At 50.2% G+C, this 27,064-nt stretch overlaps 3 protein-coding genes across 5 annotated transcripts in view; 2 read left to right on the top strand and 1 right to left on the bottom strand.

Annotated features, from left to right (window-relative positions):
- The window catches only part of PARP12 (poly(ADP-ribose) polymerase family member 12), a 45,773-nt gene extending 38,101 nt beyond the window's left edge, over positions 1-7,672 (top strand). The window contains exons 9-12 of the mRNA XM_081244940.1: positions 2,330-2,402; positions 4,183-4,313; positions 5,169-5,320; positions 6,547-7,672. Coding sequence (XP_081101066.1) covers positions 2,330-2,402; positions 4,183-4,313; positions 5,169-5,320; positions 6,547-6,893 — 703 coding nt within the window. The 3' untranslated portion in view covers positions 6,894-7,672. The remainder of the gene's footprint in view (positions 1-2,329; positions 2,403-4,182; positions 4,314-5,168; positions 5,321-6,546) is intronic.
- The window catches only part of KDM7A (lysine demethylase 7A), a 273,273-nt gene that overhangs the window by 127,583 nt on the left and 118,626 nt on the right, over positions 1-27,064 (top strand). The gene's annotated exons all lie outside the window — the stretch shown is intronic.
- Positions 9,515-27,064, bottom strand: part of TBXAS1 (thromboxane A synthase 1) — a gene marked incomplete at its 3' end in the record, with an annotated part of 154,446 nt that continues 136,896 nt past the window's right edge. Inside the window, exons 10-13 of one of the 2 annotated variants that reach the window (XM_081244942.1) lie at positions 18,908-18,999; positions 14,140-14,277; positions 12,057-12,219; positions 9,515-9,694 (exon numbers count right to left, since the gene is read on the bottom strand). In XM_081244942.1, the coding sequence (XP_081101068.1) occupies positions 9,620-9,694; positions 12,057-12,219; positions 14,140-14,277; positions 18,908-18,999 (468 nt within the window). Of the gene's footprint in view, positions 9,695-10,946; positions 12,220-14,139; positions 14,278-18,907; positions 19,000-27,064 lie in introns of those variants that run through there. The other variant, XM_081244941.1, reaches the window with a different exon arrangement.

Below are 27,064 nucleotides of genomic sequence, written 5' to 3'. Positions count from 1 at the left end.
AGAATCACTTTTTTGCCCCTTCTGGCTGCTTTTAAGATTTTCTGTTTGTCTTTGTATTATGCACTCTCACTTTGGTGTGTCTGGGTATGTGTTTTTATTTGTCCTGTTTGAGATCCTTTCTGCTTCTTAAGTCTGTAGGTTGGTATGTCTCATTAGTTCTATTTGAAAATCGCCTCCATGCTGTCCTAGCTACTCTCTTTTTGGAGATCCAGTTTGGCTCTGACCAGATTCAGGCCTTTTCACTATGCTCTCCGTGTCTTGGCTTCTTCCCTGCCTTGTTTGTCTCCTTCCTGCTCTACGCCACGTTCTGAATCATTTCACTGCCCCTACCTTTCAGCTCGCTCACCCTCTCTTTAGGTCACCTCATCTGCTAGTAAGCCTGTGCCCATTGAACTTCTTCTTCAGGGATTGTATTTTCATTTGTACAAGTTCTGTTTGTTTTTTTTTCTTTTCAGGTCCTCCAGGTCTTTGTACAGTTTTCTGTTCCTTGCATATGATTTTTTAAAAATAGATCTTTATTGGAATATAATTGCTTCACAATACTGTGTTAGTTTCTGTTGTACAGTGAAGTGAATCAGTCATAATGCATACATATGTCCCCATATCCCCTCCCTATTGAGGCTCCCTCCCACCCCCCCATCCCATGTCTCTAGGTCATCGCAAAGCACCCAGCTGATCTCCCTGTGCTATGCTGCTGCTTCCCACTAGCTAATTATTTTACATTCGGTAGTGTACGTATACTGATGCTACTCTTACTTCGCCTCAGCTTCCCCCTCCTCCCCCGTGTCCTCAAGTCCATTCTCTATGTCTACGTCATTATTCCTGCCCTGCCACTAGATTCATCAGTACCATTCTTTTTTTTTTTTTTTTTAGATTCCATATATATGTGTTAACATACAGTATTTGTTTTTCTTTTTCTGACTTACTTCACCTTGCATATGTTTTAAAGTTTGTCTTTTATTTCTTTAAACATAGAATAGCTGTTTTATAATCTGCATGGTAATTTCAGCATCTTAAGTCTTCATGGGTCTGTTTCTGGTTGATTCTTGTTTGTGGGACCTTTTTTTTAGTTATTTTTAAACTGTGCCATTTTCCTAGGAAAGTTATTTGTGGGAGTTCTTTGAGGCTTAGGATGAAGGTACACGTCTCATGCCAGCAGAAACAGAAGGTAGATCTATTGTAGGAAGAACAGCATTCTGAAACTGAATAGGAAAGATTTGGAGTTAGAGTTTCACAGTCCTTAATTCTAAATCCTTTGGGCCATGTGTTTTTTAGAAATCAGTTTTTATTTTTATTTCATTTTTAGAAAGAGCATGTGCTGCTTTGTATTATGTGACACATGCAATTAAACATGCTAATATTTTTTGCAGTAAAAAAATGCATAGTCACTTTAAGAAGGAAATATATATAGACCACAAGTAGCCTCTTAGCAGTTCAAGTCAAATTTCTACTGCCACATGAATTTTGACGTCAATTTTATGTTTTAAAAACTGTTTTATGTGCCAGTTATACGTCATTGAGGCTGTTTTTTTAAATTAATTTGTTTTTTATTGGAGTATAGTTGATTTACAAGGCTTTGTTAGTTTCATTGAGGCTGTTGGGTTTTTAAAAATTTTTTTATCATTGTGTTCTGAATTCACAGCATTTTAAATTTATTTTTACTTTTATTTATTTTTGACTGCATTGGGTCTTTGCTGTGCGCGGGCTTTCTCTAGTTGCGGTGAGCAGGGCTACTCTTTGTTGAGCCAGGCTTCTCATTGAGCTGGCTTCTCTTGTGGAGCACGGGCTCTAGGCACACGGGCTTCAGTAGTTGTGGCTCGTGGGCTCTAGAGCGCAGGCTCAGTAGTTGTGGCGCGTGGGCTTAGTTGCTCCGTGGCATGTGCGATCTTCCCGGACCAGGGCTTGAACCCGTGTCCCCTGCATTGGCAGGCGGATTCTTAACCACTGTGTCACCAGGGAAGTCCCATTGAGGCTGTTTTTAATGAAAGTTTCAGGGCTCTTCGAATTTCAGAATCATGGATGAGGGTTTGGGTGCGCTGCTTTAGTCATATGCTCTGTCCCTTATGTGTTGGAGTTGGGATACAGGTGAGAAGTGGATCCCTCGTGCCTGATTGGTTTTGGGTTTGGCTTTGGTTTGACCACATCGGCAAAGATGGAAGTGCTGTCACGTGCTGGAGAGCGTGGTTATGTGCTTCCTCGCCTCCTACCTGCTTTTACAGAACCATATGCTGACGCTCAAGACTGACGGCCTCGGCTGCTGGAGGCACCCCTGGGAAACCTACTTATGTCTAAGAACAAACTAAGTGTTTCTCTTTACATTTTGTAACAGCGTCAGTTCCCAAGGCCTAAAGAGCATTCCTGAGCATTGGGACCCCTTGGCCCTGTCAGACACCGGCTTTAAGGTATGAGACTGGCACTGCCCCAGGCTGGGGAGGAGGGTGTCCTTAGACACAGGTGAGTGTGAGTGGACCACGCTGTGTCCTCCGCCGCTGAGAGGTGCGTGCGAGGTTTGGTTTCTTTCAGATCTTGGGGATTTTACGGCTAGATGACTACCCAGGAGGTGGCCATGGCTCGAGGGGAGAGGCTGTATGGTGGAGGGAGGATGACGAACTGGACATTTTCTAGGAAGGGCATAAATAAGGAGCTTAAGAGCTGCTTAGCTGATAAAAGTTCTACTAAGCAAGAAAAGGGAGAAGCCAGCAGAAGGTTTGGTGTGATGAGGACCATCTGAAAGGGGAGTTGCTGTTGGGAGGTACTAGGAACTTACTAGAAGATGAGAGAAGGAACAGTCTATTCAGCGAGTTGCAGCGGGCGCCACGCTGAGTTGAGTAGAGAGCTCAGGCCGGTGTCCGATGACACCCCATGTACGTGGAGCACTCTGACTGGCCTCTGACCTGGCAAGCACTGTGCAGATCGGTTTTTCCAACATGTGCCTGGGAGCCGCACAAAGCACACCCAGACACCAGCAGCCCTGGCAGGACGTGTGGAGGGCTGGGCAACTTTCAGACACAGTACTCGACCATCAGGGGACCAGGCGACTGTATTTCAGGGATCAAGGAAGGTGTCACCTGGTCCACACCTAATGATGGCTGGCGCTTACACAGGCAGAGGGTGGGGAAGGACACGCCAGTTGATGGGAACTGGCTGGGGAAGGAACGCAAGTCAGGACACGGAGTGTCTCGGGTGGAAGGCGTGCATAGGCGGGGGCTGGGGGACAGGAGTGGGAGGTCAGGGCCGAGCTGTGGAGTGCCCTGGTCAGGGGGCCGAGCTGCGGGCCATGATAGCTGCGGGAGTCCTTGCCAGGCTCCAGGCTGGGAGGGCAGGGCTTGAGGGAGAGGGTTTGGTGGCATCTAGTGAGGTGGGAGCAAGGAAACCAAAGTCAGATTTTGGGTTGCAGAGACCCATGGATGTTTACACAGAGTCCTGATGGTTTACGGTCTTTGGGGGGTGAGGTGGTTATTATACGGCTGCACTCGGTGGGGGAGGACGGTGATCCCAGGTCAGGCTGTCACTGGGCCAAGGCTGGTGGAGCTGGGAACAGGGAGGCTGCTTGGGGTCCAGGCAGCAAGGGCAGGGATTTGTGGCTTGTCACTCTGTGAGACAGTTGGGGCCCGCGAGTCACGGGCCCCTCTGGGCTCGTCAGGAGTTTTGCTTCCTAGAGCCAGACGCTAAGGAAAGGGCGGGCTCAGCTGGGAGGGAGGGGCGCCCGCGGGTCTTGCTGAGCTCCTGGGCTGCTGTGTGCCGTCTGCCAGCCTGGCCTCTCGCTCGGCGCTTGCCGTGTGTGGGGCTCACGCAGCATTGCTGCCTGTGGCAGGGTTTTCCCCCTCTCTGCCAGATGTGTGTATTCCACATCCGTTGGCACCAGCTCCATGGTCTTGTCGACTCTGTAGTCGGCCCTGTGTGGGCTCAGAAGAAGAGCAGGGGTGTGCTGGGGGCAGCCAGGGTGGTACTCACATAGCGTCGCCTGCCTGTCCTTTAGGCTGGCTTCACAGTGGAGAGGAGAGAAGTGACCACAAATAGCACAAATCCGGAGCATGGAGAGGCTGCCCCTTGAAGTAAAGGGGAGCGTGGTAGAAGCTGTCTGGGTTTGCCTGTGGTTCTGGCATTTCATGAGCAGCCTTGGGAAGAGATGTATATTCTACACTTTGATGATAACAGAGTAAAACTATTTGCCCCTTACAGAGGATCGCCCTCCCTTCATCCTCAGAGGAGTTTCGAAAGATCTGGAACCTCTTCACCAACACGATGCCTCTCTACTACGTTCAGAAGATTGAGCGGGTCCAGAACCTGGCCCTCTGGGAAGTCTACCAGTGGTGCGTTGGGGGCTCGCTCGGGGTGGGCTGGGGCCTCTGTGCCCTCAGCCAGCTGCTTACCAGACATGCCCCACGCTGCAGGGCCAGTCCGAGAAAACAGCCACTGTTTGTCCAGTGCTGCTGGGATCAGGAGCTGTTTCCCTCTCCTGTCCACCTCCTCATCCGTACAAGCTCAGTGCTGGCATGGTCCTCCAGGGAGATGGGAGGCTGCGGCTTCCCTAGAGACAGAGCTGGCTCCTGCACTAGTGCCCTCGGCCTCCCTGAAGACCAACAGGAGACGGGTCCGAATAAGCCACCCACACCCTGGGGAGTGTAAAGCTGCTGTCCTGGCAGCCAGAGAGCAGCGGCCTCCTTCTTGTGCCTGAGGACTGGCATGTTCTCAGGCACTAGCCTGGGTGGGGAGGAGCCCACAGCAGGGCACCGCAGTGGGCCTGGGCTCCTGCTGACCTTCCGCACAAGAGGCTGGAGCAGTGTGATCTGAACTCTGGTTCTGGTGATGAGATCAAGGTAACTTACAGGAGAGGGAGAAGGAGGCCCCCCCTCCCACCCCCTGGCTAAGCTCCAGGCGTGGTGGATGGTGGGAAGAAGCACACTTGCCTTCCAAGGGCTGGTCTGTCTGCTTTGGGGGCTCATGGAGCAATGCAGGCCTGGAGCCCTGGAGGGAAGGCTTCCCTCTGCTCTCACCCAGGCCCTGCTCTCGCCTTTTCTGGCCCCTGGCCCATGGCTGGAGTCTCATGGACCTGTGGCTCCTGGTCTCATGACACATCTAATAAAATGTGTTTCTTGGGCTGGGCGGCCTGTGTTTGGTGACAGGCGTCCTCTGCCGCCAGCACACGTTCACTCCCGTCATTCTAGGCAGAAGGAGCAGATGCAGAAGAGAAACAGCGGGGAGACAGTGGACGAGAGGCAGCTGTTCCACGGCACCAGCACCGACTTCGTCGACGCCATCTGCCAGCAGAACTTTGACTGGCGGGTCAGTGGTCTCCATGGTACTTCCTACGGCAGGGGTAAGTGCGAGGCGGCCCTGCTGGCAGAACCCTCTTGGCCTCGCTGTCCAGGGCTCGGAAACCACTTTCAAGCAAATAGATGAAGGGCGTGGGGGGAGCCAGCATGAGCTGAACCAGCGGGTTCAGACTCAGTGAGCACTGGCCAGGATGTGGGAGGCCCAGCTGGCGGCACCTTACTCTCATTCCCCTGTGTGCAGCCCTGGGCCCGACCCAGGGTTTGAGCAGGGGTGGCCCTGCTTAGGCTGTGGTTTGGCTTCACTGGGAAATGGGTCTGCATCCCTGTGGGACCCTTCCCAGCCCGGAGTCAGGTCCCCACCTGCCTGTGCTGTTTCCTTAGAGTAGAAATCTGAATGCTCAGATACGCTCGTGTAAATATGTCATTCTTACTATAATGTGAGTTCCCCGTTTTCCTGTCTCTTAGTTATTTTTAAACTTTGTGTGAAAATAATTTCGAACTCACAGGAAAGGTGCAAGAATAATATTAAAAAAAAAAAAAACCTCCCACGTAAATTTTACCTAGTTCATCAGCTTTAACACTTTTCACATTGGCTTTATCACCCCTTCCCTTATTTCTGAACCATTTGGGAGTAGGCGGCATACATCATCCCCACTTCACCCCGTAACACCTTCTAAGAACAAGAACATTCTCTTCTGTAACCACGACATGGTTACTAGATGGAGAGAAGCTCGTAGTGGTGTGATCTGCAGTCAGCAGCCCCTCTGCCGAGTCCGTCCGTTAGCTTCTGTCCTGCGTGCTGACGGCTGCGGGGTCGAGCTGCACAAGAGCCAGTGGTGGGCTGTGAACCTGAATGTGTAGGCACAGCTTCCAGCTCAGGCCCCCATTCGACAGGGCTCATGAATCCGTACATTGGGCTGCCGGTGTCTGCGCCGTGTTCCGTGTGTGGGGTCTTAGCCACGTTCCGCACCAGCCCTGGGAGGTCGGGCCCAACAGCCTCGTTTTATGGCTCAGGAAACGGAGGTTCTGGGCGGGGGATGGGGGCTCAGTAACGGGGTGTCCAGAGACCTGTAGTATCCTAACTTGAAAGGAGTTTTCTGTCTCAGAGTTTGGTGACCCCTCTGATGCTCCTTACAAGGGAAAAGCTGGAAAGATGGGAGTAGAGGGAGGGCAGAGGCCACTGGCCTCGCCCGGGTTGCAGGACGCCGGCGTGCCTCTTTCGGCTGCGGGCTGTCCCCTGGTGCCCAGCCCAGCCCTGGTGTCCTTGCAGGGAGCTACTTTGCCCGGGACGCCGCGTATTCCCACCACTACAGCAAAACTGACACCAAGTCCCACACGATGTTCCTGGCTCGGGTGCTGGTGGGCAAATTCGTCCGAGGCAACGCCACCTTGGTCCGCCCCCCGGCGAAGGAGGGTCAGGGCAACGTCTTGTACGACAGCTGCGTGAACTGCATGTCTGACCCCTCCATCTTCGTGGTCTTCGAGAAGCACCAGGCCTACCCGGAGTACGTCATCCAGTACACCGACTCCCCCGGGCGCGCTGCCGCCCCCCCCAGCCTCGCTGCTGCCCCGCCCAGCCTGCTCTCCTTGGCATCCTTCTTCAGTTTTCGGAAGTGAGCGCCCGATGGTTTTATGCCTTTCTGGCTGATCTTACTTGAAATAGCTATTAGGGAAAGTTGGGTTTTTTTTAAACAAAAAGTTTTAATGAACCGTTCATTTAACATTAACTTTTTGATGAAGTTACGTTCTTAATCTCCGGCTGATAATATTTTCACTTTTAAGTCACTTTTGGACTAGCCAGTAGTGATTGTAGGTGAACCCATTATTGCTTTTTACTCAGGTGTTAAAGTTTTATGTTTTACTCTTTGTTGACTTTGCTGCAGATTGGCACCAGGCACAGAGTTTCCAGACACTGTTTTATCGATTGGTTTTAATTTTCAAGAGTTTCTGTCTCTTCATTGGTTTGGTTTTTCAGGGTCTTGGTGGCACCTGGTTTTGTTTTTGTCCGAATGACACAGCAGCCATTGGTGCAGGAAATCCTGGGTTGTGGGCCTGGTGAGGCACAGTCATTGTGTCCATTGCTGTGTCTCTAATCTAGGCGGCTCTTCTGCTGCTTCTCCTGGGCTTCCAGCTTGAAATTGGCCCATATATCACGTTGTTAGGACCGTGGCTACTGTGTGGTGTCACTGAGTCCCTGTCGGTCTCCCTTAGTCCTGGCAGCAGTCACCGTCACCCAGGAAGTGCACTCACCCTGGCAGGTGCCTCAGCACCGAGCACCCTGGCAGGTGCCTCAGCACCGAGCACCCTGTGAATAAGGGTTTTATGTCCCCCTGAGATCTGAATACCTGTGCTGCAGCATCACAGCAGAGTCTGGGAATAAAGGCATATTTATCTGACGTGGGTGATGGCTGCAGCTCATTCTTCAGTGTCTGTTTATTGAGCGCCTGCTGTGTACAGGCACTTTTCTGGGGGTCGGGATATAACAGAGCCCCCGTTACTGGCCTCAAGGAGGCTGTGTGTGGATTTATCATGCAGCCAATGAAGCTGAAGGTTCATGGCCCCTCATTTGCTGGGACCCTTTCCACAGCCCGAGGAGGGACCCCTGCTATATGGCTGCGTGATCGTACATTTTGGTTAAATTTGCAAGTTACGTATTTGGTTTTCTTCTTTCCCTCAACTCAGCTTTCAAGCCCCACAAAACCCAGATCCACTATTGTGCACTGTGTTGTGGACACGGAGCAGGTGGTGTGTTCTTGTGTCCTCCACACACAGTGGTTGGTAGGGGTCTCTGCTGGGCGGTGGAGGGGCTGGCAGGATGGCTTATGAGGCTCCACCTCATAAGGCCATCTGCCTCGTCCTGGATGGCTGGTCCCATTGGCCTCAGGTTCAGTCCTCAGCAAGGTGTCCTCTCCTCACCTGCACCCTTCCTTCCCATTCCCCAGCCTCCTGATACGGTGTGTCCAGTCTCCACATGATGCCTCTGCCTGTAGTTCTAAGATCCAAGGCTGCTGGGAGCTGGGTGGTGGGAAGCAGCCAGAGTGGTCCGTCTGGGAGTGTGGGCGAGGAGAGTGGCAAGGGGAACCTGGGGCGGGAGATGATCGAACGCTCCAGGGAAGTCGGGTGCGCTGTGAAGACTGCCGAGGGCTCTGCACTTGCTGACCTTTGAGAAAGCACACTGGCAAATACCTGGACTGGACATTCGAGAAAGGGATGGGGTGCATGTAGCTCAGTTGTGGGTGGGAGCATGGGGCAGCTGTTCCTGTGGGCACCGGAGGGGGTGGGCATTGTGATGGGAAGGAGTCAAAAAGACCTCTCAGGATTTTCATGCAAAGAGGTAGTAGGGGAGCCTCCCGGGGAGCGCTCTGGGGAAGCGTGGCGTGCTGGACGCAGGGAGGACACACAGCAGAAGCAGCGCTCGCAGCAGTGGGTACGGGAGACCCCTTCTCCCAGCCCTCCTGCAGCAGCCTGCACTTTGTAAAGGTGGCTCAGCCTGGGTACCACAGCCTCGCTTGCAGGTCCCTGCTCTGTTATTTATACAACATCAGCCCCTTAACGCTGTTCGGATGTTAAGTAGAGGAAGGCGCTGTGACCTGGGTCAGCAGCCTTGTTTTACAGGGGAGGAAACAGAGGCACAGAGGTGGCAAGAGCAGCAGCCGTGATCACAGGCTGCTGGTGGCAGATCCGGGATTCAGTTTGCAAACTCTTTGTTGCATTTGAGCTTCTCAGCAACACAATAATTACTTTTACTAAAATTCACCTCTGTATTTTGATTATTTGATCAAAACTAAGGTAGGATGTTCTTTAAAAGAAAAAGTACACTTCAGCCTCTATCACTTTTCTGTGCATTAAACTTACAAAGTTAGTAGTAGCCTACCTAGGAAAATCGAGGCATGATAAAGCATTTGAACCATGTTTGAAGTTGAGCTTCTGTTGAATGTTATTCTCTAAGTTAAATGAACCAGATGCTGAAAAGGCCCCCGAGCTGGGGCCGTCAGGACCACTCACCTGAGCATCCATGTGTCCCTTGCCCTATCGATTCCTTCCATCCTGAGGCCAGAACTTCTTTAAAAACCCCAAGTTCTCAATCATTTTGTCAAAACTACATTTTCACTCATTTATCAGCAATCCCTGATTGAGAGAGGTGGATCCGTTGCTCAAACACTATTGGCAAAGTCAAAACTAAGCGCAACAAACATTTATTAAGCATTTAGGAAATGTTACGTAAATGGCCTCTCGTATTATCATATGCCAGGCGCGCTTTCAGTTGCTTCGGTGATGTTTTTCCAAAAATCTGAATTTCCAAATGAGGGTTTTCTTTGAATTAGGGGCTGGTCATGACTTTGTCAGCGGGAGACAATCCTGATGTAGATGCCATTTTTTGGACCTAGGGCAGATTTGGATTCTAGCTGCAGCGGTACCTAAAATAGAGGAAATTAAGATATTTGTCAGAGTTAATCCTATTGACAGGAAAACTTCCTCGGAACGGGGCCTGAAGGGTTGTGGGAATTCGGCTGAGGGCCGGCAGGCTGGGAGTGAGCAAAGCAGCTACCCCAGGGGGACCTTGAGAAGCAGCAGAACTATGTCTCAGGCCGGGTGTTGGACGGGGGCTCACCACCTTTCCCGTGTTAATAAATACCACAAGGGAGGGGTCCCACATTTATCCTTCTAATAAGCCTGCCTAAGGTGGGAGCAGCTCACTTTGCAAATGAAGAAATGGAGGTTCAGAGAGGCCAGGTGACCTGCCCGAGGGCCCATGACTGGAAGGGGAGCAAAGCCTCAGACTGTCTTCATCTCCCCTCATCTCTCACCCTGGGGCCCAGCCAGTAACTGAGCAGACCTCCACTCCCCAGGGGCTTGGGGAGAGCTCCCTGCTGAAGGCCTGCTGCCATTCAGAAAGCTTTCCTTATGTCCAGCTTAGGCAGACCGATGGAGGACTGGAGACTTGGAAGAAAAGCCACAGAATTACTCAAGCAGCAGGGCGTCCTCTTGAGCTGCGTGTAAAAGGACTGTTCAGCGGCTACCGTGAAACCTTCAAAGGAAGGAAGGGTCATGAGGCCCTAGTGCTGGGGCCGGGTGGGCTTTCAGATGTCTTCGAGAGTTCAGATGGGAGACCAGTGATACGCTCAGGAAACAAGACGATCTAGACCTGCCCCCTCTCGTACGGTAGCCACTAGTACGTGTGGCTGCTGGATGCTTGAAGTGGGGTTAATGCAAATGAGGGGCAGAATTTTGTATTTGATTTGATGTATTATTAACATATAAATAGCCACACGTGGCTAGTGGCTACAGTATCAGACAGTTATAGGCACACTTGAAACACCATTGGACTTCAAAAAAAAGCAGAGGTCTGTTGTGGCTGGCAGAGTCAGGGAGGGCTTCCTGGAGGAGCTGGCGCCTGGGGTGGGGCTAGGAATAGGAGACGGCCCTGTGAGCAGGGCGTCTCAGGGGCCACTCCGGGATTTGAGGGAACACCAAAGGACTTGGAGGATGGGATTAGACTGGGGGTGGGAAAGGGGGAGGGATGGCATTCCAGAAGGAGCAACAGACTGAGCAGGCAGGGGGGAGTGGGTGGGAGGCTCTTGGAGTGGGACGTTGGGGCGGGGAAGGCAAAGTGAGCTCAGAGTTCTCCCTGGACCCAGCAGGCTTGGGACTCGGATCTGGATCTTGAGCTGGGGAGTGCTAGGCATAAGCAGTGTTCTGGGACATTGGTCTGGCTGCTGTATTGTATGCCAAGATCAAGGGTAAATGAGACAAACCTCCAGAGAAAGTCCTGTACCCACGGAGTGCCTCAGGCAGGCAGGGGCCTGCTGTCTTCTGCTCCCAGTTTGACCCTCCCTCCCTCCAGCCCTAACCATCACACCTTTATGGACATCACCACATCCAGTTCCTCAGCCTTTTGTATTTCAACCCAGCTCATTATTGCTCCCCAGCCAGCAGCTCGCCCCAGTCTCCCTGTTTGTCAGAGGCAATGCCACTCTCTGAATCTAGAAGTTGTTACCATCTGTCATCGTGTCCTTCTTATCTGTCCCCTTACGCCCTCCTGTCCAGGTCTGCAGCCGTGCTGAGGGGCTGTGAATGGGCGCGGAGGAGAGCGCTGCGGGTTGTGTGGGGGGCAGCTGATGCTGTGCAGAGAGGCTGCTGCACGTAGAGGAAAGAGGGAGGGCTTGAGAGTGAGCGAGATCTGGCTTGAACCTCAATTTCTTCACTCTCCGGCGATTCATTCCTTTGTTCATCAGTGTTTGTTGAATGACTGAATGGGCACATGCCTGGCCTGAAGCTGGGGGCTGGAGCCTCCGACAATGAATAGGACAGTCTCTTGGTCCCTGATCTCAAGGAGTGTGCAGTCCAACTGTGTGACGTCAGGCAAGTTACTTAACCTCTCTGAGCTTTATTTTAGCTCCTCATCTGAAGAATGGGAATCATATAATTTACTCTGAAGAATGGGAATCATATCATTTACTCTGCAGGGTTACTGGGTCCTCTTTGCTGAAGAGGGGAGAGCTACAGCATGGTGAGGCCCAGCCTTGCTGTACAGAGGACAAGAATGATAATAGATAACACAGACTCGGGTTATGTGCCAGGAGCTTAACGATTGACTCAATCCTCACCCCACAAGAAGAGGGAGGAGGTGTGACTGTTATGGTCCCCCTTTTACAGATCAAGGAACTGAGACCCAGAGAGCTTAAGGAACTCGCCCCAGCTCACGCAGAGCCGGGAAGCCACCGCAGGCATCAGGGAACTGGGGTGGGCACCCCTTGCGCCCGGAGCAGCAGGGCTCACCTGAGTCTCAGGACAGGCTTCGAACCGGAACTTGCGCAGGACATGCAGCAGCGTCAGCTTGACTTCCAAGAGCCCCAGTTTCACCCCGAGGCAGCTCCGGGGACCTGCCCCGAACGGCAGGTATGTGAAGGGCTGCTGGCGCTGCCGGGCCTCGGCTGTGAACCTACAGGGCAGCATGGTCAGCATTGGCCTGGGTCACCACCTCCCTTCCTGGGGCTTCAGCCACTGGCTCTGACCAAAGGACCCCATCATCTGAGGCCACGCTCCCACCACGTGAGGCCTACACCCCACCTCGGCCTACAGGATCCTGTTTTCCTGGACCGGTCAGTCCCTAAGGCTTTGGAGCTGGTGGCCACTCATCCATGTGCTTTAGTCCGGCTCCCCTCCTCCTGTCCTGCAGAGCCCTAAAGGCACCGCTAAATTGATAGAATCACCTGGAACGTCAGCATTGCCCTCTCTGCCTCTCCTGATGAATTCACTGTGTTGTTAATGAGTTTGCAGGCCCACTAGAATCCAGGATGAAAGTCTCAAAGGAACCACAGCTCTCGCTTCACCCATGGCTCCAACTTCCCCAGTGGCCAGAGGGTGACACTGGCTGGCCGTCATCCCCTTCCTAAGCAGAGTCCCTGGGCACCAGACTCCTCTGGAGGCCATGTCCTGCCAGTTTGTCTCTTGATGCCATGTCGGGCAGCTGTCTCCCTGCCCACACTCACCTTTCTGGTTTAAGCACTGAAACTTGAACCACTGGGGGTGGCAGTATTTGACCCACTGGAAGCTCTTCTTCAGAAGGAATTGCCGTATCTGCTACCAAATGACAGCATTTGCCACGTGTGTCCTGTGACAGTAACGCTACGTGACAACCACTATTTTGTAATAGCCAGCTCACTTATTACTACCTCTGGACTTTATGGGCCCAAGAAGCCCTTGACCCACCTTTTCAACATCATATTAGTGCACATTTTGTTTTCAAAGGTGATGCTGTAAGCCTTGCAGCTGCTGTTTATGTTTCTTGATATTTACCATAATTCCAGGAGCTGCTGGGCAGCAGAATGTTACTTATCTGGGTCCCACTGCCCATGGTTTCCCAGGGACCAGGTTGTAGAGTTGGAGCCGCATTAACAGGAAGCTGGAGCCACTAACAGTGGGAACAGAGCTGCAGGCTGGCTAGCCCCCCTATTTGCCAGGAAGCAATATCCGAAGACTCTGATGAGGAGGGCGTGTAGATGCCTGCTCAGACACTTTGAATTGGGGGTCTAGAAATGAAATCTAGACAGTGGACCAAATCCATGCAGGGGAGAGGAGAGAGGATCCAGGTCTACCATGTTAGGGTAGCTGGTTCTCATGAATTCCTGGAGAAATTGTTGATGCTCTTGTATTGGAACAGGCATTAAGTTTTAAAAAAGGAAACAACATTCTGCTACTTCTTAATGCATTCCTGAAATGTGTCCTTGTTTCTTGGAACAAATAGTGGACACCCATTTGAAATTGCCTTGTTGGGCTTCCCTGGTGGTACGGTGGTTAAGAATCTGCCTGCTGATGCAGGGGACACGGGTTCAAGCCCTGGTCCGGGAAGATCCCACATGCTGCAGAGCATCAAAGCCCGTGCGTCACAACTACTGAGCCTGCGCTCTAGAGCCTGCGAGCCACAACTCCTGAGCCCATGTGCCACAACTACTGAAGCCCGCGCGCCTAGAGCCCGTGCTCCACAACAAGAGAAGCCACTGCAATGAGAAGCCTCTGCACCGCACTGAAGAGTAGCCCCGCTCACCGCAACTAGAGGAAGCCTGCGTGCAGCAACGAAGACCGAATGCGGCCAAAAATAAATATAAATAAATTTATTTTTAAAAAGTTGTCTTGTTACTTGTATGCAGTGCTGTGGAAATGCTAAATCTCTGGATTATGTTTTGGGCTTTTAAAAATGGTACAGTTATTTCCTTTAGAAATTATGCCTAAAAAATGTCTCTCTGACTGCCATGACTTTTGACTTTGGGGGGACTTTACTAAATCTGTGTCTCCTGGCAGGCGCCTCCAATCCCCCCACACTCACGTCCCCCAGGGCCTGTTTGAAGGGGCCAGTCCTCACCTCTCAGGGTCGAAGGTCTCAGGGCGCGGCCAGTGCTCGGGGTCATGGTGCAGGGCGCCCACGGCCATCTCCAGCACGGCGCCCGCGGGGATGCGCTGCCCCAGCACCTCGCAGTCCTGTGCCGCCTCCCGTGTGAACCTGCGGGGACACATGGGTCACCACCGCCTTGAGGCAGTGCAGAGACGGGAGCTCCAGGGCGGCCATGCTGGGGCAAAGGTCTGCAGTGTGGGATGAGGCTGGGGGACAGGAGGGCTCGCCTTCTTCCTGGGGTGGCCAGGATAGTGACCCACCCCCCATCCCATCCCTTCTTGGGCCATTCACCCTATGCTGCTCTGGACCCTGCGGTCTCTATAGATTCCCCCATTCCTTCCTTCAGCCACCCATCAAGACTGAAGAGCCCATATTATGCCTGGTGTTGCGGTGCACAGGTGCCTTGGAAGTGGAGGCTTTGCAGGGTTATTCCCCCGGCCACCTCTCCTCCTTCCCATTCCCACTGGGACCTCTTCCCCGCACACACCCCCTCGCTTTACCTACAGGACATTTGGGTTTGAAAATCTGTTCCCCTTCATTGTCTGTGTTGCTATGGAGAACTGCTACTAGAGAGGAAAACATCTTGGTCAGATTATTTATTTTACCAACTTTTACCTAAACTTCTACCATCACCTCCTCTAAGGGATGGGGCTGGGGTGGAGGATGGCAGGGTACCAGGGGTGCCAGTTTTTTCTTTGGATCCTTCTGTATTTCTTAGGTTTTTTTTTTTTAAGTAGAAGCATATCGTTTTGGTAATATAAATATTTTAAAAATTAAAAACAATCTAGGATGGCTTTTACTTCGGGTTGCAGGACTCGGCTTCCCTAGATATCTCAGAGGAGATAGAGTTATTATACTAATTACTGTTATAACCTGTTCCTGCTTATAAAAGAAATTAAGAGTACCAGCAGCCCCTTGCAGCGTTCATCACTCTATTATGAGCCTTTAATATATCAGGAACATGAAAGGCCAGGGCTGTGAGACCCCCATTCAGATCTGAAGCTACTAATGCAATTACTACGTGCTTGGGGCTAGTCACAAAACACTCCCGCTCAAATCAGAGCAGGCAGGGGGCTCTGATGTGTGCAACCTCAGCTCTGAGCAATCAGGTAAGGATATACTTTGACTTCCTTCTTTTTCATCTTTACCAGAAATAGCTTGGACCTGGATGCAAGACCCCCTAAAAGCCGGAAAATGGGGGCTTCCCTTCTGTAAGTGGTTGGGCCTCCTATCTGGCTAGACTGCATACAAAGCCAGAAAAATCTGCTGAATTATACTGCCTGGATTCCTGGATTGACATTAATAACACTTCAGTGAGAATTGTTATGTTTTCCACAAAGGCCATGTTGAGTTTTTTATGGATAAAGGTGTCAAGTGTGTCAGTGTTTGGGAAAAGCCAAGCATTTTTCTAAGATTAAAATAATAAAGTAGGGACTTCCCTGGTGGCGCAGTGGTTAAGACTCTGTGCTCCCAATGCAGGGGACCCAGGTTCGAACCCTGGTCAGGGAACTAGATCCCACAGGCATGCCACAGCTAAGGAGCCTGCTTGCTGCAACTAAGGAGCCTGCCTGCCACAACTAAGACCTGGTGCAACCAAATAAATAAATATTTTTAAAAATTAATAAAGTAATGGGACTTCCCTGGTGGTCCATGGTTAAGACTTTGCCTTCCAGTGCAGGGGGTGCGGGTTCGATCCCTGGTTGGGGAGCTAAGATCACACATGCCTCGTGGCCAAAAAACCAAAACATAAAACGGAAGCAGTATTATAACAAATTCACTAAAGACTTAAAAAAATGGTCCACATCAAAAAAAAGTCTTAGAAAAAATAAAATAATAAAGTAAAATAAAATAAAAAATAAAATTCTCACTGTCCCTATGTTCACCCCCAAATCCTATGCCCAGGGCCAAAGCGAATTGGCCTCTTGTCTGGGTGAGAATAATGATGACTTGCCTCTCTCACTTCTGTTGTTTGATAACAGAAGTCAGCAGAGTGATATGATTAAAAACACCAGTGGAGTAGGTATGGGGAAGGGAGAGTGTGGCTTTCCCGAGACTGGAGCCAGATGGGGTCAGGCCATTCAACTCTAAGCTCTGTGCTTCTTGTTCTTTACTTCATACCTTACACGGCACACTGCCTGCGGGGGTACTACATTTCTACATCTACTGTCCCACTGATTCTCCCAACACTTCTGGGGTAGGCAGAGCAGGTGTTGTGTGCCCTCTGAACACACAGGAAACAAGCCCAGAACAGTCTGGAGCTTTCCCAAGATCACACAGTAAACTAAGGGCAGGACCGAGACTGTCTTGACTTTATGTCTAGACTCGCTCTGTCATTATGGAGCACTGGCTCTATATTTTTATTGGGAATTTTAACGAACTCATCCAGATACTCTGGTTTCTGTCCTGTTCTGTCCTGTCCTGCCCTCCAGATACTCTCAGATCACGAGCACCCTGGTTCCCCAGAGCAATGCCTTCACTGACTTCCTTTTACGCTTTGCTGTTTACAAAGGGTCAGAAGGAGAATTGACTGCAGAATTTTGGGGTTGAAGAGACTGCTGACTTTGTCTCTCAACATATCATCTATACAAGGTCTCATGTGATGAATTCTTGATTGAGTTTAGATCCAGGAAATGATGTGTCTTTGATCAATTTATACACTTTCCTCCCACTAGAGAATATGACTGTTCAACTCAGCTGGTTTCCCTCTCTGCCAGAAGTCTCAGGCACCAAGCCTGACCCCAGTTATTGCCATCTCTGGGGTCCTGTAAAGGATTCTTTCCTTTAAACAGCCTTTGTTCTGTTTTATCACTGAACGTCTTATTTTGAATTTCACGTGTATAGCAGCTGCCCACAGTTCCCTTGGAAGGAAGCTGGTATAAATCATTCAAAAACAAAGATTGGATGACAGTTTGCTCTGAGGCTCCTAAAGAAGTCGGGGAAGGCCTGTGGAATCAGGTCTTAATGCTGGCGTCAGGAGAGCAATGAAGCAGGCCCTGGCGTTCCTTGTCTGCTCCCAGACCAGGAGACTGAAACCGTGTGTGCCTGAGGACGATGTGATTTGACTCACACCCCAGGAATTCTCTGTATTGGCTCTGGGTCTGAACATTTTGGACAATATCTACAACCACACTCTCTATGATATTTTCGGTTTGGAATATAATTTTGAGATACCTACAAATCATCCACATTTTCTCTTTTTAAAATGGCAAAAGTTATCTCCATATGGTTTATGTGGTACATTACTTCATAGAGATGCAGAGTGGAATTTATGATATACAGTTAAATGCTTTGTGTCGCTTCTGTTTCTAGAACCTGAAATCTGGCAATGTTTCACTCTCTAAGGGCCTGGGGACCTAAGTGAAGACCCTGTGCTCCATGGGATGCCTCTGAAACCAAGAGTAATCATCAGACCCATTAAACTTGCCTTCATTGATCAAGCTCCCTTTAATTGTTGCTACGGAAACGGCTGCGTGCCCTGCAAGCGTCACGTAGCTTAAACAATAAGATGTTTGCCGAAGTTGTTTTTCAGGAGCTTGGAGTCAGCTGTGTCTAGTTGGAGCTTGAGCCAGTTAAGACTGATTAAGACCACCGACCCTCCAACTGGGCATGCGCGAGTGTTCGCTCGGTGACCTCTTGACGTCAGAGGGCCCAAAACTCCATCCTCGGAACACGCTAAGGCAGGCGTTTTCTGAACTTGGGTTCTATGGAGAAGCCTGTAGCTTAGCTGCACCTGTGCAGAACTACGATTGCCTCACCTTTTTCTTATCTCCAATCATTACCTTTTCCCATGCTCCCAGGGCCCACCACGCCACAGCTTTATCCCATAAATACCCCGCGCCCCTTGCCATCGGGGAGGCAGATTTGAGATGTGCTCTCCTGTCCACGCGCTTGGCTGCCTTGTGAATGTATCTCTTCTCTGCTGACAACCTCAGCATCTCAGCACTTGGCCCGCTATGCGTGGGGCGAACCAGCTTGGTTCGGTAACATCTTGTTTTGGGGGAATTTGAAAGAAGCAGAAGGCCTGATTCCTGCTCTCAAGGCACCTACAGGTTGGTGTGACCGGATGACTGCACACTGGTGAAATGTTGCAGAGCAGCTGAGAATTATCCAAAAATATAATATGAAGTAGAGTTAGCGTGCAAAGTGCTGGGGGAGGAGAGGCAGGGAACGGGTGAGGCCGGCCAGGTTTCCTGGAGTGGTGAGTCTTGGATCGAAGCTCTGAGGAGGGGACGGGTGTGGAGTGTGGAGAATAAGAAGGAGCGTCCCAGGCCTTGGAAGTCCCCCCTGGAACATCAACTCCAAGGGCTGGCATTTTATCTGTTTTGGCTGATTTCCCAGTGCGGGGCACAGAGCAGATGCTCAATAAATAGTTGGTGAATGAATGAATGAACAGACCAGGGGAACAGCAAAAGCCATCTAAGGGCTAGGAGGTCAAAGAGATCGGCTTGGGTTGGGGAGGAAGGTCATGTTAAGAAAAGACCAATGACACTTTGAAAACATGGTTAACATATAGGAATATAGGCCGGACATTTATTGCTAGGGTGACCCTATGTCAGGCATGGCGTCCAGTGCCCCAGGGGATTAAAAAAACCCAAGTGTCAGACCTCGATCTCCAGGAGCTTGGGTCCAACATTCTTCATAACCCAGGTGGTGACAGACTGAGGACTAACAAGGACTCCAAACAGCGATGCTGAAGGAAGGGGTCCTGGGGTGCAGGGGCCCTGGGGTATAGACTTACCTGAAAGCCGGTGGGTACATCCTCAAGGTCTCTGCGATCACCATGTCCAGGTAGGGCAGGCCTTTCTGGAGGCTGCAGTACTCAGGGGCCGGCTGATGGAGGGGTGGTGACACAGAATGTTGAGTTAGACCGAGTCACACGGTGTTCTGTCTTTTCTGCTAACTTCAGAGTCCCAGCTCCAATGTTTGCAAAGACTTACATGGAAACCCACAAGATGAAAAGTGATACTACGCAAATTGCATTAGATTAGCACTCTACGGAATATTCTGCATATTCTGTTGTGCCTGTTTCACAGCGCTGTCCGTCACTGAAGATGAGCAGGCCAGGCCTGGGACTGCGGGGCCTTTGAGTGTCAGAGGAGTTTGTAATAAAGCAATGGCAGCAGCTGCACTGCTAGCATTTACCGAGAGCTGAAGGTTTGGCAGGTTACATGTTGTACACACTCCCTTGTGAGGAAAGAGAGTTTTACATATTGAGATAGAGGAAAGCCAATCTGGCTTATACGTGAGTTAACTTGAATTTTATGCTAACTAAAATAGCCGGTTGGTGGCTTACCAAACATACATTGTACATCTGCTTTAATTATTAAAGGAAAGGGCACACTGACCAGGAGTAAAGAATGTCCATGTTAAAAATAGAGATTAAATGCCTCTCTTCCTGGGACGCCAATGCTTGCACTTCTTCAATGATAAGTCTCCCTTCCCAGGTGCCAAGGCCATGTTGATTTGCCGTGTACGTGCTGGTCTCTTTTGTGGTTTGTTTGTTTTTTTTTAACCTTGAAGAAATGTAACCCTGACCCGTTTAATGTTCCTTGTTCTGAGAAGATATAAAACTGGGCTGAAAACCCTGCTTCTCCAGAACAGTTTCTCAGAGTAATCTGGGAAGTGGGCTTCCAGGCTAGTTCTCAGTTTGGCTCAAGTAAAACTCTTTTCTGTTCTTATTATTGATTGTTTATTGATTATTATTTTTTTTTAATTTATATTTTTTGGCTGTGCCACATGGCATGCGGGATCTTAGTTTCCTGACCAGGGATCAAACCCGCACCCCCTGTAGTAGAAGCGTGGAGTCTTAACCACTGGACCACCGGGAATGGCCCTGTTTATTGACTATTTTTGTTGACACTTAATGCTCCAGCAAACCAATGGAACAGCTGTTCTCCCCCCATCTCTTAGATGATGAAACTGAGGCTCAGAGAGGTTGTCACATGGTAGTAATGGGCACATCATAAGGTTAAAAGACCAATAGTAAAATAGCAACAAGAACAGCAACAAAAATTGCCACATCTAGAAAGGATCAATGGTAACAAACCCCCAAAGAGCTACAATAAATCAGTAAGAAAACAAACGCCTCAGAAAAGTGGTCAAAGGAAATAAGGAGACAGAACAAATATGAGTTGCCATGATGAAAAATACAAATTAAAGCCATGAGCTTTGGTTTTCACTCATCAGGTTGTAAAAAGCTGGTAAATGTTGATTTACCAGCATGTACTAGGGAGGAAGGTGTGGAGAAGAACAGCTCCAGCACCCCGTGTTGGGGAGCCCTAGCATCCCCTCGATGACTTCCACTGGGGTGACCCTGTCACTCTCTGGCCCTCACCCCGTGGCCTGAGGAGGAGGTGATGGTGAACTGAGAAACTGGATGTGGGCTCCCATGTGAGTGGGATGAGTTAGGGTGGGGTTATAGAAGTTTATTAGCTGCTCTGCTACTTTCCCCAAGGAAGGATTTCCCCCAGATCCTCCCGTCCTCTCTCCCCACTCCCAACAGAGCTTGAGTGAAGTTACCTGCCTGACAGGTGACAGCCTCATCTTTCTAAATCAGTTAATGCCGATCAAAGAGGCGTCTTCAGTTTGGGAGGTCGGCTTGCTTCTGTCCTCCCCTCTCAGGACAGCAGGGGGCAGCACTTGGGGGCAAGTCCATCTTGTGGGCCCTGCAGTAGCTGCCACAGGGCTGACCTGCGTAGGCTCTATTCCAGTGGCCATTAGTGATGTGCATAAAATACACAGTATCTTATGCGGGGACAGGAGGGGCAGAGGGGAGAGTGATGGGGCCAGGACACGTGGAGGCTTGACGTCCCTGGTAAATAGCTAATCTATTAGAGTCTAGCCATCAATGTAGTTTGGCCATTAATAACGTGCATAAAATACTGAGTAAAACAAGTCCAGTTGCAGAGAACATGTGCAGTCTAATGTTTACAAATTTGAAGGGCAAAAATGAAAACAGTTGGATTTCCAACGTTCTCCATCTTCATTTCTGGGAACTGTTTCTTTAGAAGGTTATCTTTCGACCCTACACTTCCACCTCCATCCCAGGCCACGAGGGCGGGCCTGATAAACACGTGGCCAAGGAGAGGGGCCCTGTGCTTGGGGTTTAATGCTCTGTGGGTTGCCATCTGGAGATTCTTAATCGTCATGATCTTTGAATGTGTGTTTTGGGAGTGGAGTGTCTGAGGGGACCATGGAACATGTGCTGGGGGCTTGGAGCCTCCCCACGAGTGGTCCCACCTTGGCCGCCTCCCCAGGATGGGTTCTCAGCTGCCTGCTGTCTTGCCCCTGTGCCTGGGGCCCAGCCCGGCCACCCGTCTCTGCTTTGCCCTTTGACCACGGTTGCCCTCCACCCCCGGCAGGGGCCTGGGCTCAGGCACAGAGAGGGTAGGAATGGGGTGCATTCACCCTGAAGCATCTCGGGGTGGGCACATGTCAACCGTCCCTGCCCCGGGCTGGCAGCACCATGGCTGTGTCGCCCCGGGCAAGCATCTGCCCACCCCTGGTCCAGGTATAACACGTGTCCTGGCAGAGAGGTTTAAAGATCTCTGAGGGTCACAGCCTACTGTGGGTTGGGGGCTGGGCCTGTGGGGGGGGGACGCCTGGCTCCGCTTCCCTAGACACTGCCCCAGGATTCGTGGGCCCGGTGGCTGGCAGGAGAGAGCAGGGCTCTCCCAGCCCACCCCGTGTCCCCGCCCCCCAGGGCGAGCCCCATTGGGGAAGCCTGGTGCACCCTCTCATCCTCCTTCCAGTCATCAATAATTTGGTTTGTCTTTGTCTCTTCTGTCCCGTGAGTCACGAAATACAAATTATGTAATTCAGTGATTCTGCATGTGCATTAAATGCTCTGATCTTAACATTTAAAACTGTGGCGTTGCATGATCCAGAGATGAGTGGTAAAATTCGTGCTAATAATGTAAAATTTAGAGTTTTCTTTACTTAGACTGGTATTAAATAGAAAATTAAAAAACCACTGTGATAATTTGAGAGATGAAAGAAGATAGAACTTTTATATGTACTTTTTTTTTTAAATAAATTTATTTATTTTTGGCTGTGTTGCGTCTTTGTTGCTGCATGTGGCTTTCTCTAGTTGCGGCAAGCGGGGGCTGCTGCTCTTTGTTGCAGCGCGTGGGCTTCTCATTGTGGTGTCTTCTCTTGTTGCGGAGCACAGGCTCTAGGCACGCAGACTTCAGTAGTCGTGGCACGTGGGCGCAGTAGTTGTGGCTCGCTGGCTCTAGAGCGCAGGCTCAGTAGTTGTGGCGCACGGGCTTAGTTGCTTGGCGTCATGTGGGATCTTCCCGGACCAGGGCTCGAACCCGTGTCCCCTGCATTGACAGGTGGATTCTTAACCACTGCGCCACCAGGGAAGTCCCTATATGTACTGTTAATGGCACTTTCCCCTGCTTTTTTCATTTTGCGTCAGGTTCGACAAATTATATAGTCAGCCCTACAGGCCATGGTTGATTGGACCAAGAGTGGGCCTCTGATATGAGGGCACCAGCCTGGAATTTGGACCTGAGACAGAGGAAAAAGGACTTTTTCTCCAGCAGGTGGAAGCTGAACATGGGTGAGTTATGATCTGTTGGTGGCCATGTTCTGCCTTGTGGATTAATGAGCAGAAAACACGTTTGCCATGAGAAAGAAGCAATGAGTTAGATGTGTGGAGAAGCAGAGGCAAAAGACAGAGACCGTTTCCTGGTGTCCTGATTGCCATCTGCTCCTGGCAGGTAGCCCTGTGGGTGGCATCTCAGTACTCTTCCCGTAAGTTCCCTTTATTTATTTTTGGGTGTGTTGGGTCTTCGTTTTTGTGCGAGGGCTTTCTCTAGTTGCGGTGAGCCGGGGCCACTCTTCATCGCGGTGGGCAGGCCTCTCACTGTTGTGGCCTCTCTTATTGTGGAGCACAGGCTCCAGATGCGCAGGCTCAGTAGCTGTGGCTTATGGGCCCAGTTGCTCTGTGGCATGTGGGATCTTCCCAGACCAGGGCTCAAACCCGTGTCCCCTGCATTGGCAGGCAGATTCTCAACCACTGCGCCACCAGGGAAGCCCTAAATTCCCATTTTTGACCTAACTTAGTGACAGCTGAATTCTGTTATCTGCAACCAAAGAAGTCTTAACAAATGCAGAAATGTAAACAAAACAAAACGGTGGTACTGCGCACCAAAATATAGAACTATCAATGTATCTCAAAAAGAAAAAGAAACCAGATCTGGGAGTAGCATCCCAAATGAGTCAATGGTATTGGTTCCTTAGACAAAATTGGCTGGGAAGCTGTCAGTACTTGAAAGAGAACTTTTAAAGCTAGGCCAAGGGAAATTTGTATTATAAAGTCAAGTCTTCATTTATTTTCCCCAGATGAGCTTTTCACCACTTCTTATCTTTGGGCTCAAGATACACATATCAACATCAGCGTGCTGGTCCAGCAGTTCTTGATGTGGTCGAATATTAGAAGTGACCAGGTGGCTTTTAATATATAAGGATGCTTGAGCCCTGCCCCCCAGGGGTTTGATTGTTGGTCTAAGGTGGGGGCCTGGGTACTAGTTCTGTGCAGCCAAGGGCGTGAGACCACTGCATAAGTCTGTCCGTCTGACCTGCCCCAGTGATCCTCTCTGCTGGAGGCGTGGATGGATGGGCTCGGGGAAGGCGCAGGCCTCTACGTTTTAACCAGATCCAGGTGAGGCAATGCAGTTCAAGCCCCCATGCACTCACGCACCAGTTCACCCCTGGGGACCTGTTTTTGCCCGCCTATAGTTCTTTCAGGAAAATCCGGGATAGGAGCGGGGTTGGTGGGGGGCGGGGGGCGGGTCCTGCACCAATCCTGCCAGCAGAGGGCGGCAAGCGTATGGCAAATGGAGACTCCCTGCGCGGCGGGGCTGCTGCTCAGAATCACAAACTGAACCCAAAAGGACCTTGGAAATCTTGAATCCAAATTCTTCATTATAGAGATGAGCAACGTGAGACCCAGAGAAGAAAGGCTGTGAGCTCAAAGTCACACAGGTAGAATGTGGAGTAGAAAAGCCAAACCCTCAGGGAACACCCACTGGTATCAGGTGCTGGGCTGGGTGTTTGGGATCCCCGAATGACTACGTCTCCGCTCTGTGGGGAAACAGACTTCTGAGCAAGTCATTGTACTGAACGTGGGTCATGTTACAGAAGGGGCTTTTGCGGGGAGGAGGAGAAGCAGTCCTGTGTGGGAACTCATTTGTTACTTATTCATTCACCTGCAGAGTTGGTGCCTACTGTTGACCAGGCACTCTGCTAGCGCTGACGTGTTCTAGGATAGGTTACAGTCCGTCTCAGGATGCAAACAGGGGCTTCAGGTTATAGAGTGGTGGGCACAGGTGCTGTGGGACAGCAGACGAGGGGCACACATCCCGGCATTTGGGATCAGGGAAGCTGCCAGGAGGAAGTGATGTCTAAACGGGGATATTTATGATGAATAAGAAAGGCCAGTGAAAAGTAGGTGGGCTTGTTTGGGTGCTGGTTCAAACAAACCCAATCTAAAAACAAAATTATAACGCAATCATGGGACCTTGGACCCTGAGTGGATATTTGGTGCACTTAGGAAGTTATGGTTCATTCGGTTTTTAGTGTGAGGACAGTATGGTGGTCATGTTTTGTTTTGTTTTGCTTTTTTTTAAAGCATTAAAAAGTTCTTAAAATTTAATTTTGGCTGCGTTGGGCCTTCATTGCTGCGCGCGGGCTTTCTCTAGTTGCGGCGAGCGGGGGCTACTCTTCGTTGCGGTGCGCGGGCTTCTCATTGTGGTGGCTTCTCTTGTTGCGGAGCACAGGCTCTAGGCGCGTGGGCTTCAGTAGGTGTGGCACGTGGCCTCAGTAGTTGTGGCTCGTGGGCTCTGGAATGCAGGCTCAGTAGCTGTGGCGCATGGGCTTAGTTGCTCCGCGGCATGTGGGATCTTCCTGGAGCAGGGGTTGAATCCATGTCCCCTGCATTGGCAGGTGGATTCTTAACCGCTGCGCCACCAGAGAAGCCCCTGGTTGTCAAGTTTTAGAAAAGAGCCCTTTTCTTATAGAGATATATACTGGAGTGTTTGCAGATGACATGTATACGATGTCTGGGATTTTTTAAACAATGGCAGTGGGGGAGGGCGGGGAAACCGGAGGGGCCATAGCTGCCATTTGTTGAAGCTGGGTGATGGGTACACAGGTTCTCAGCTATTCTGACAATTTGTACAGGTTAAAGTTTTCCTTCATGAGAAGTTAAGGTGCTAGAGCCAAGTGAGATTTCTTCTAGCTATGATAGGCTATTTCAAAAATCAATCAATGTAATCCACTACATCGGCAGGCTAAAAAAGAAAATGATGTAATCTTGTAATTTGAGAAAGAAAAAGAAAGATACCTATATAAGTAGAACTAAATCTGTATTAGTGGTTACTTTCTCCTTGGTGGAAGAAATATAAATTATTTTCTTCATGCTTTAAAAAAAATCAGTTTAACTGGAATAACTATTAATTGCTATTCTGAAAAAATAAAATTTGAAAATACAAATTTAAAAACATGCAAGGTGTTAAATAGAAATTGAAATAGCAATAGTGTGTGGAAGAGCCCATGTAAAGACTCTGAGATGTGTTAAAGAATTTAAAATGGTTGTGTCAGGCTGGCTGACTGGGAGAGCTGCTGTTCTGGGGCATCTTGGAGGATGGAGAACAGCACTCCAGGCACAGGAGAGAGAAAGGCCTCTGTTCAGGGCGACCTGGGCCGGGGCAGACGCGAGTGAACGCAGCGGGCATGGTACCTGATGGGGGGCGTGGCCGTCAAGAAATGAAATGGAAAAGGTAGGTGTGCCGTATGCATGCTGCGTATTTTTCTTTGCCGTCCAGCAAAGCTAACACTTAAAAATGGGGGTGGGAGTGGACTTTATTTGAAGTGAAAAAGGGAAAGAAAGGGAAGTTTAGTCAAGAAAGTGCTTTTCCTTGGAAGAAAAGGCTGGTGAGCTCACGCCAGATGTTTAAATAGAAGCCGCGTCCTTGCAGGCAGGAGGCCGGGAGCCGGGGCTGAGCTTTGTGCCAGCCCTCCCTGTGCTGTCGCCCTCGGCATGCCAGGCCCTCTGTCTGTGCTGGTAAGGGCCAAGGGGGTCTGCTTGCCTGGAGTGTTGGGGGACTCAGGAGGTCTGAGCAGAGTATTTCAAGCCAGTAAGCACTTTAAGCGTCTGGGTTTCCAAAAGATAATGTTAAACATGGATCCCCTAGGGCTCTCTTGGGAGCCTGTAGCACAGGCCATGTTCCCCAGAATTAGAATTGGGAGGAACCTTAAAATCAATCTGCCTCTCCCCACAACGAGGATGCCCGTGCAGCCTCGCTCCCTGACCTGGGCCAGGCCTCGGGGTGGTCACCAGGTCCTGCCAGGGATTCTGTCCTGGATCCATTGCCCAGCAGCCCTGGCCTTGGGCCAGTCACCAAGGCAACATCAACAGGTCACCTGGTCTCTAAGTTCCAGGTCATGATATTTCCCCACCCATCTCTCAGAGCAGAGCCAATGAGATGGTTAAGGTGAAAGGTCTCCGGAAACTAAGGTACCAGACAAGCAGACAGTACTTCTGGTTACGCATATTTGGAGGCAGGGAGCACGTTTCATCACGAGGCCCTCTGTTCTACGTTTTAAACTGTCCTGTAAGGATGTGTCAAGGAGGAAAGCAATCATACAGTGCTATAGAATTCACCTCAGCTGGGACCGATTCTGTAAAACAAGTAACTGTACTCTTGGAAGGTTGAAAATAATTAATACTGGGAAATACTGACTAACTCTTAAATATTGGGGAAAATAGAAACAAAAAAAGCAAACGGAATCTTTGCCTTGTGGTTTATGTTCTCAATCCAGAGTTCTTTGATTTTCAGGGAGACTTTTTCATCTATATTTGAGTTCTCAGTGGGCAGTCACAGCT

This window comes from Mesoplodon bidens (genome assembly GCF_964165515.1).
Source record: "Mesoplodon bidens genome assembly, chromosome: 9".
In the NCBI taxonomy this organism is placed as follows: Eukaryota; Metazoa; Chordata; class Mammalia; order Artiodactyla; family Ziphiidae; genus Mesoplodon; species Mesoplodon bidens.
The sequence above is the reverse complement of the archived record's forward strand: the minus strand, read 5'-3'. Positions and strand labels throughout refer to the sequence as shown.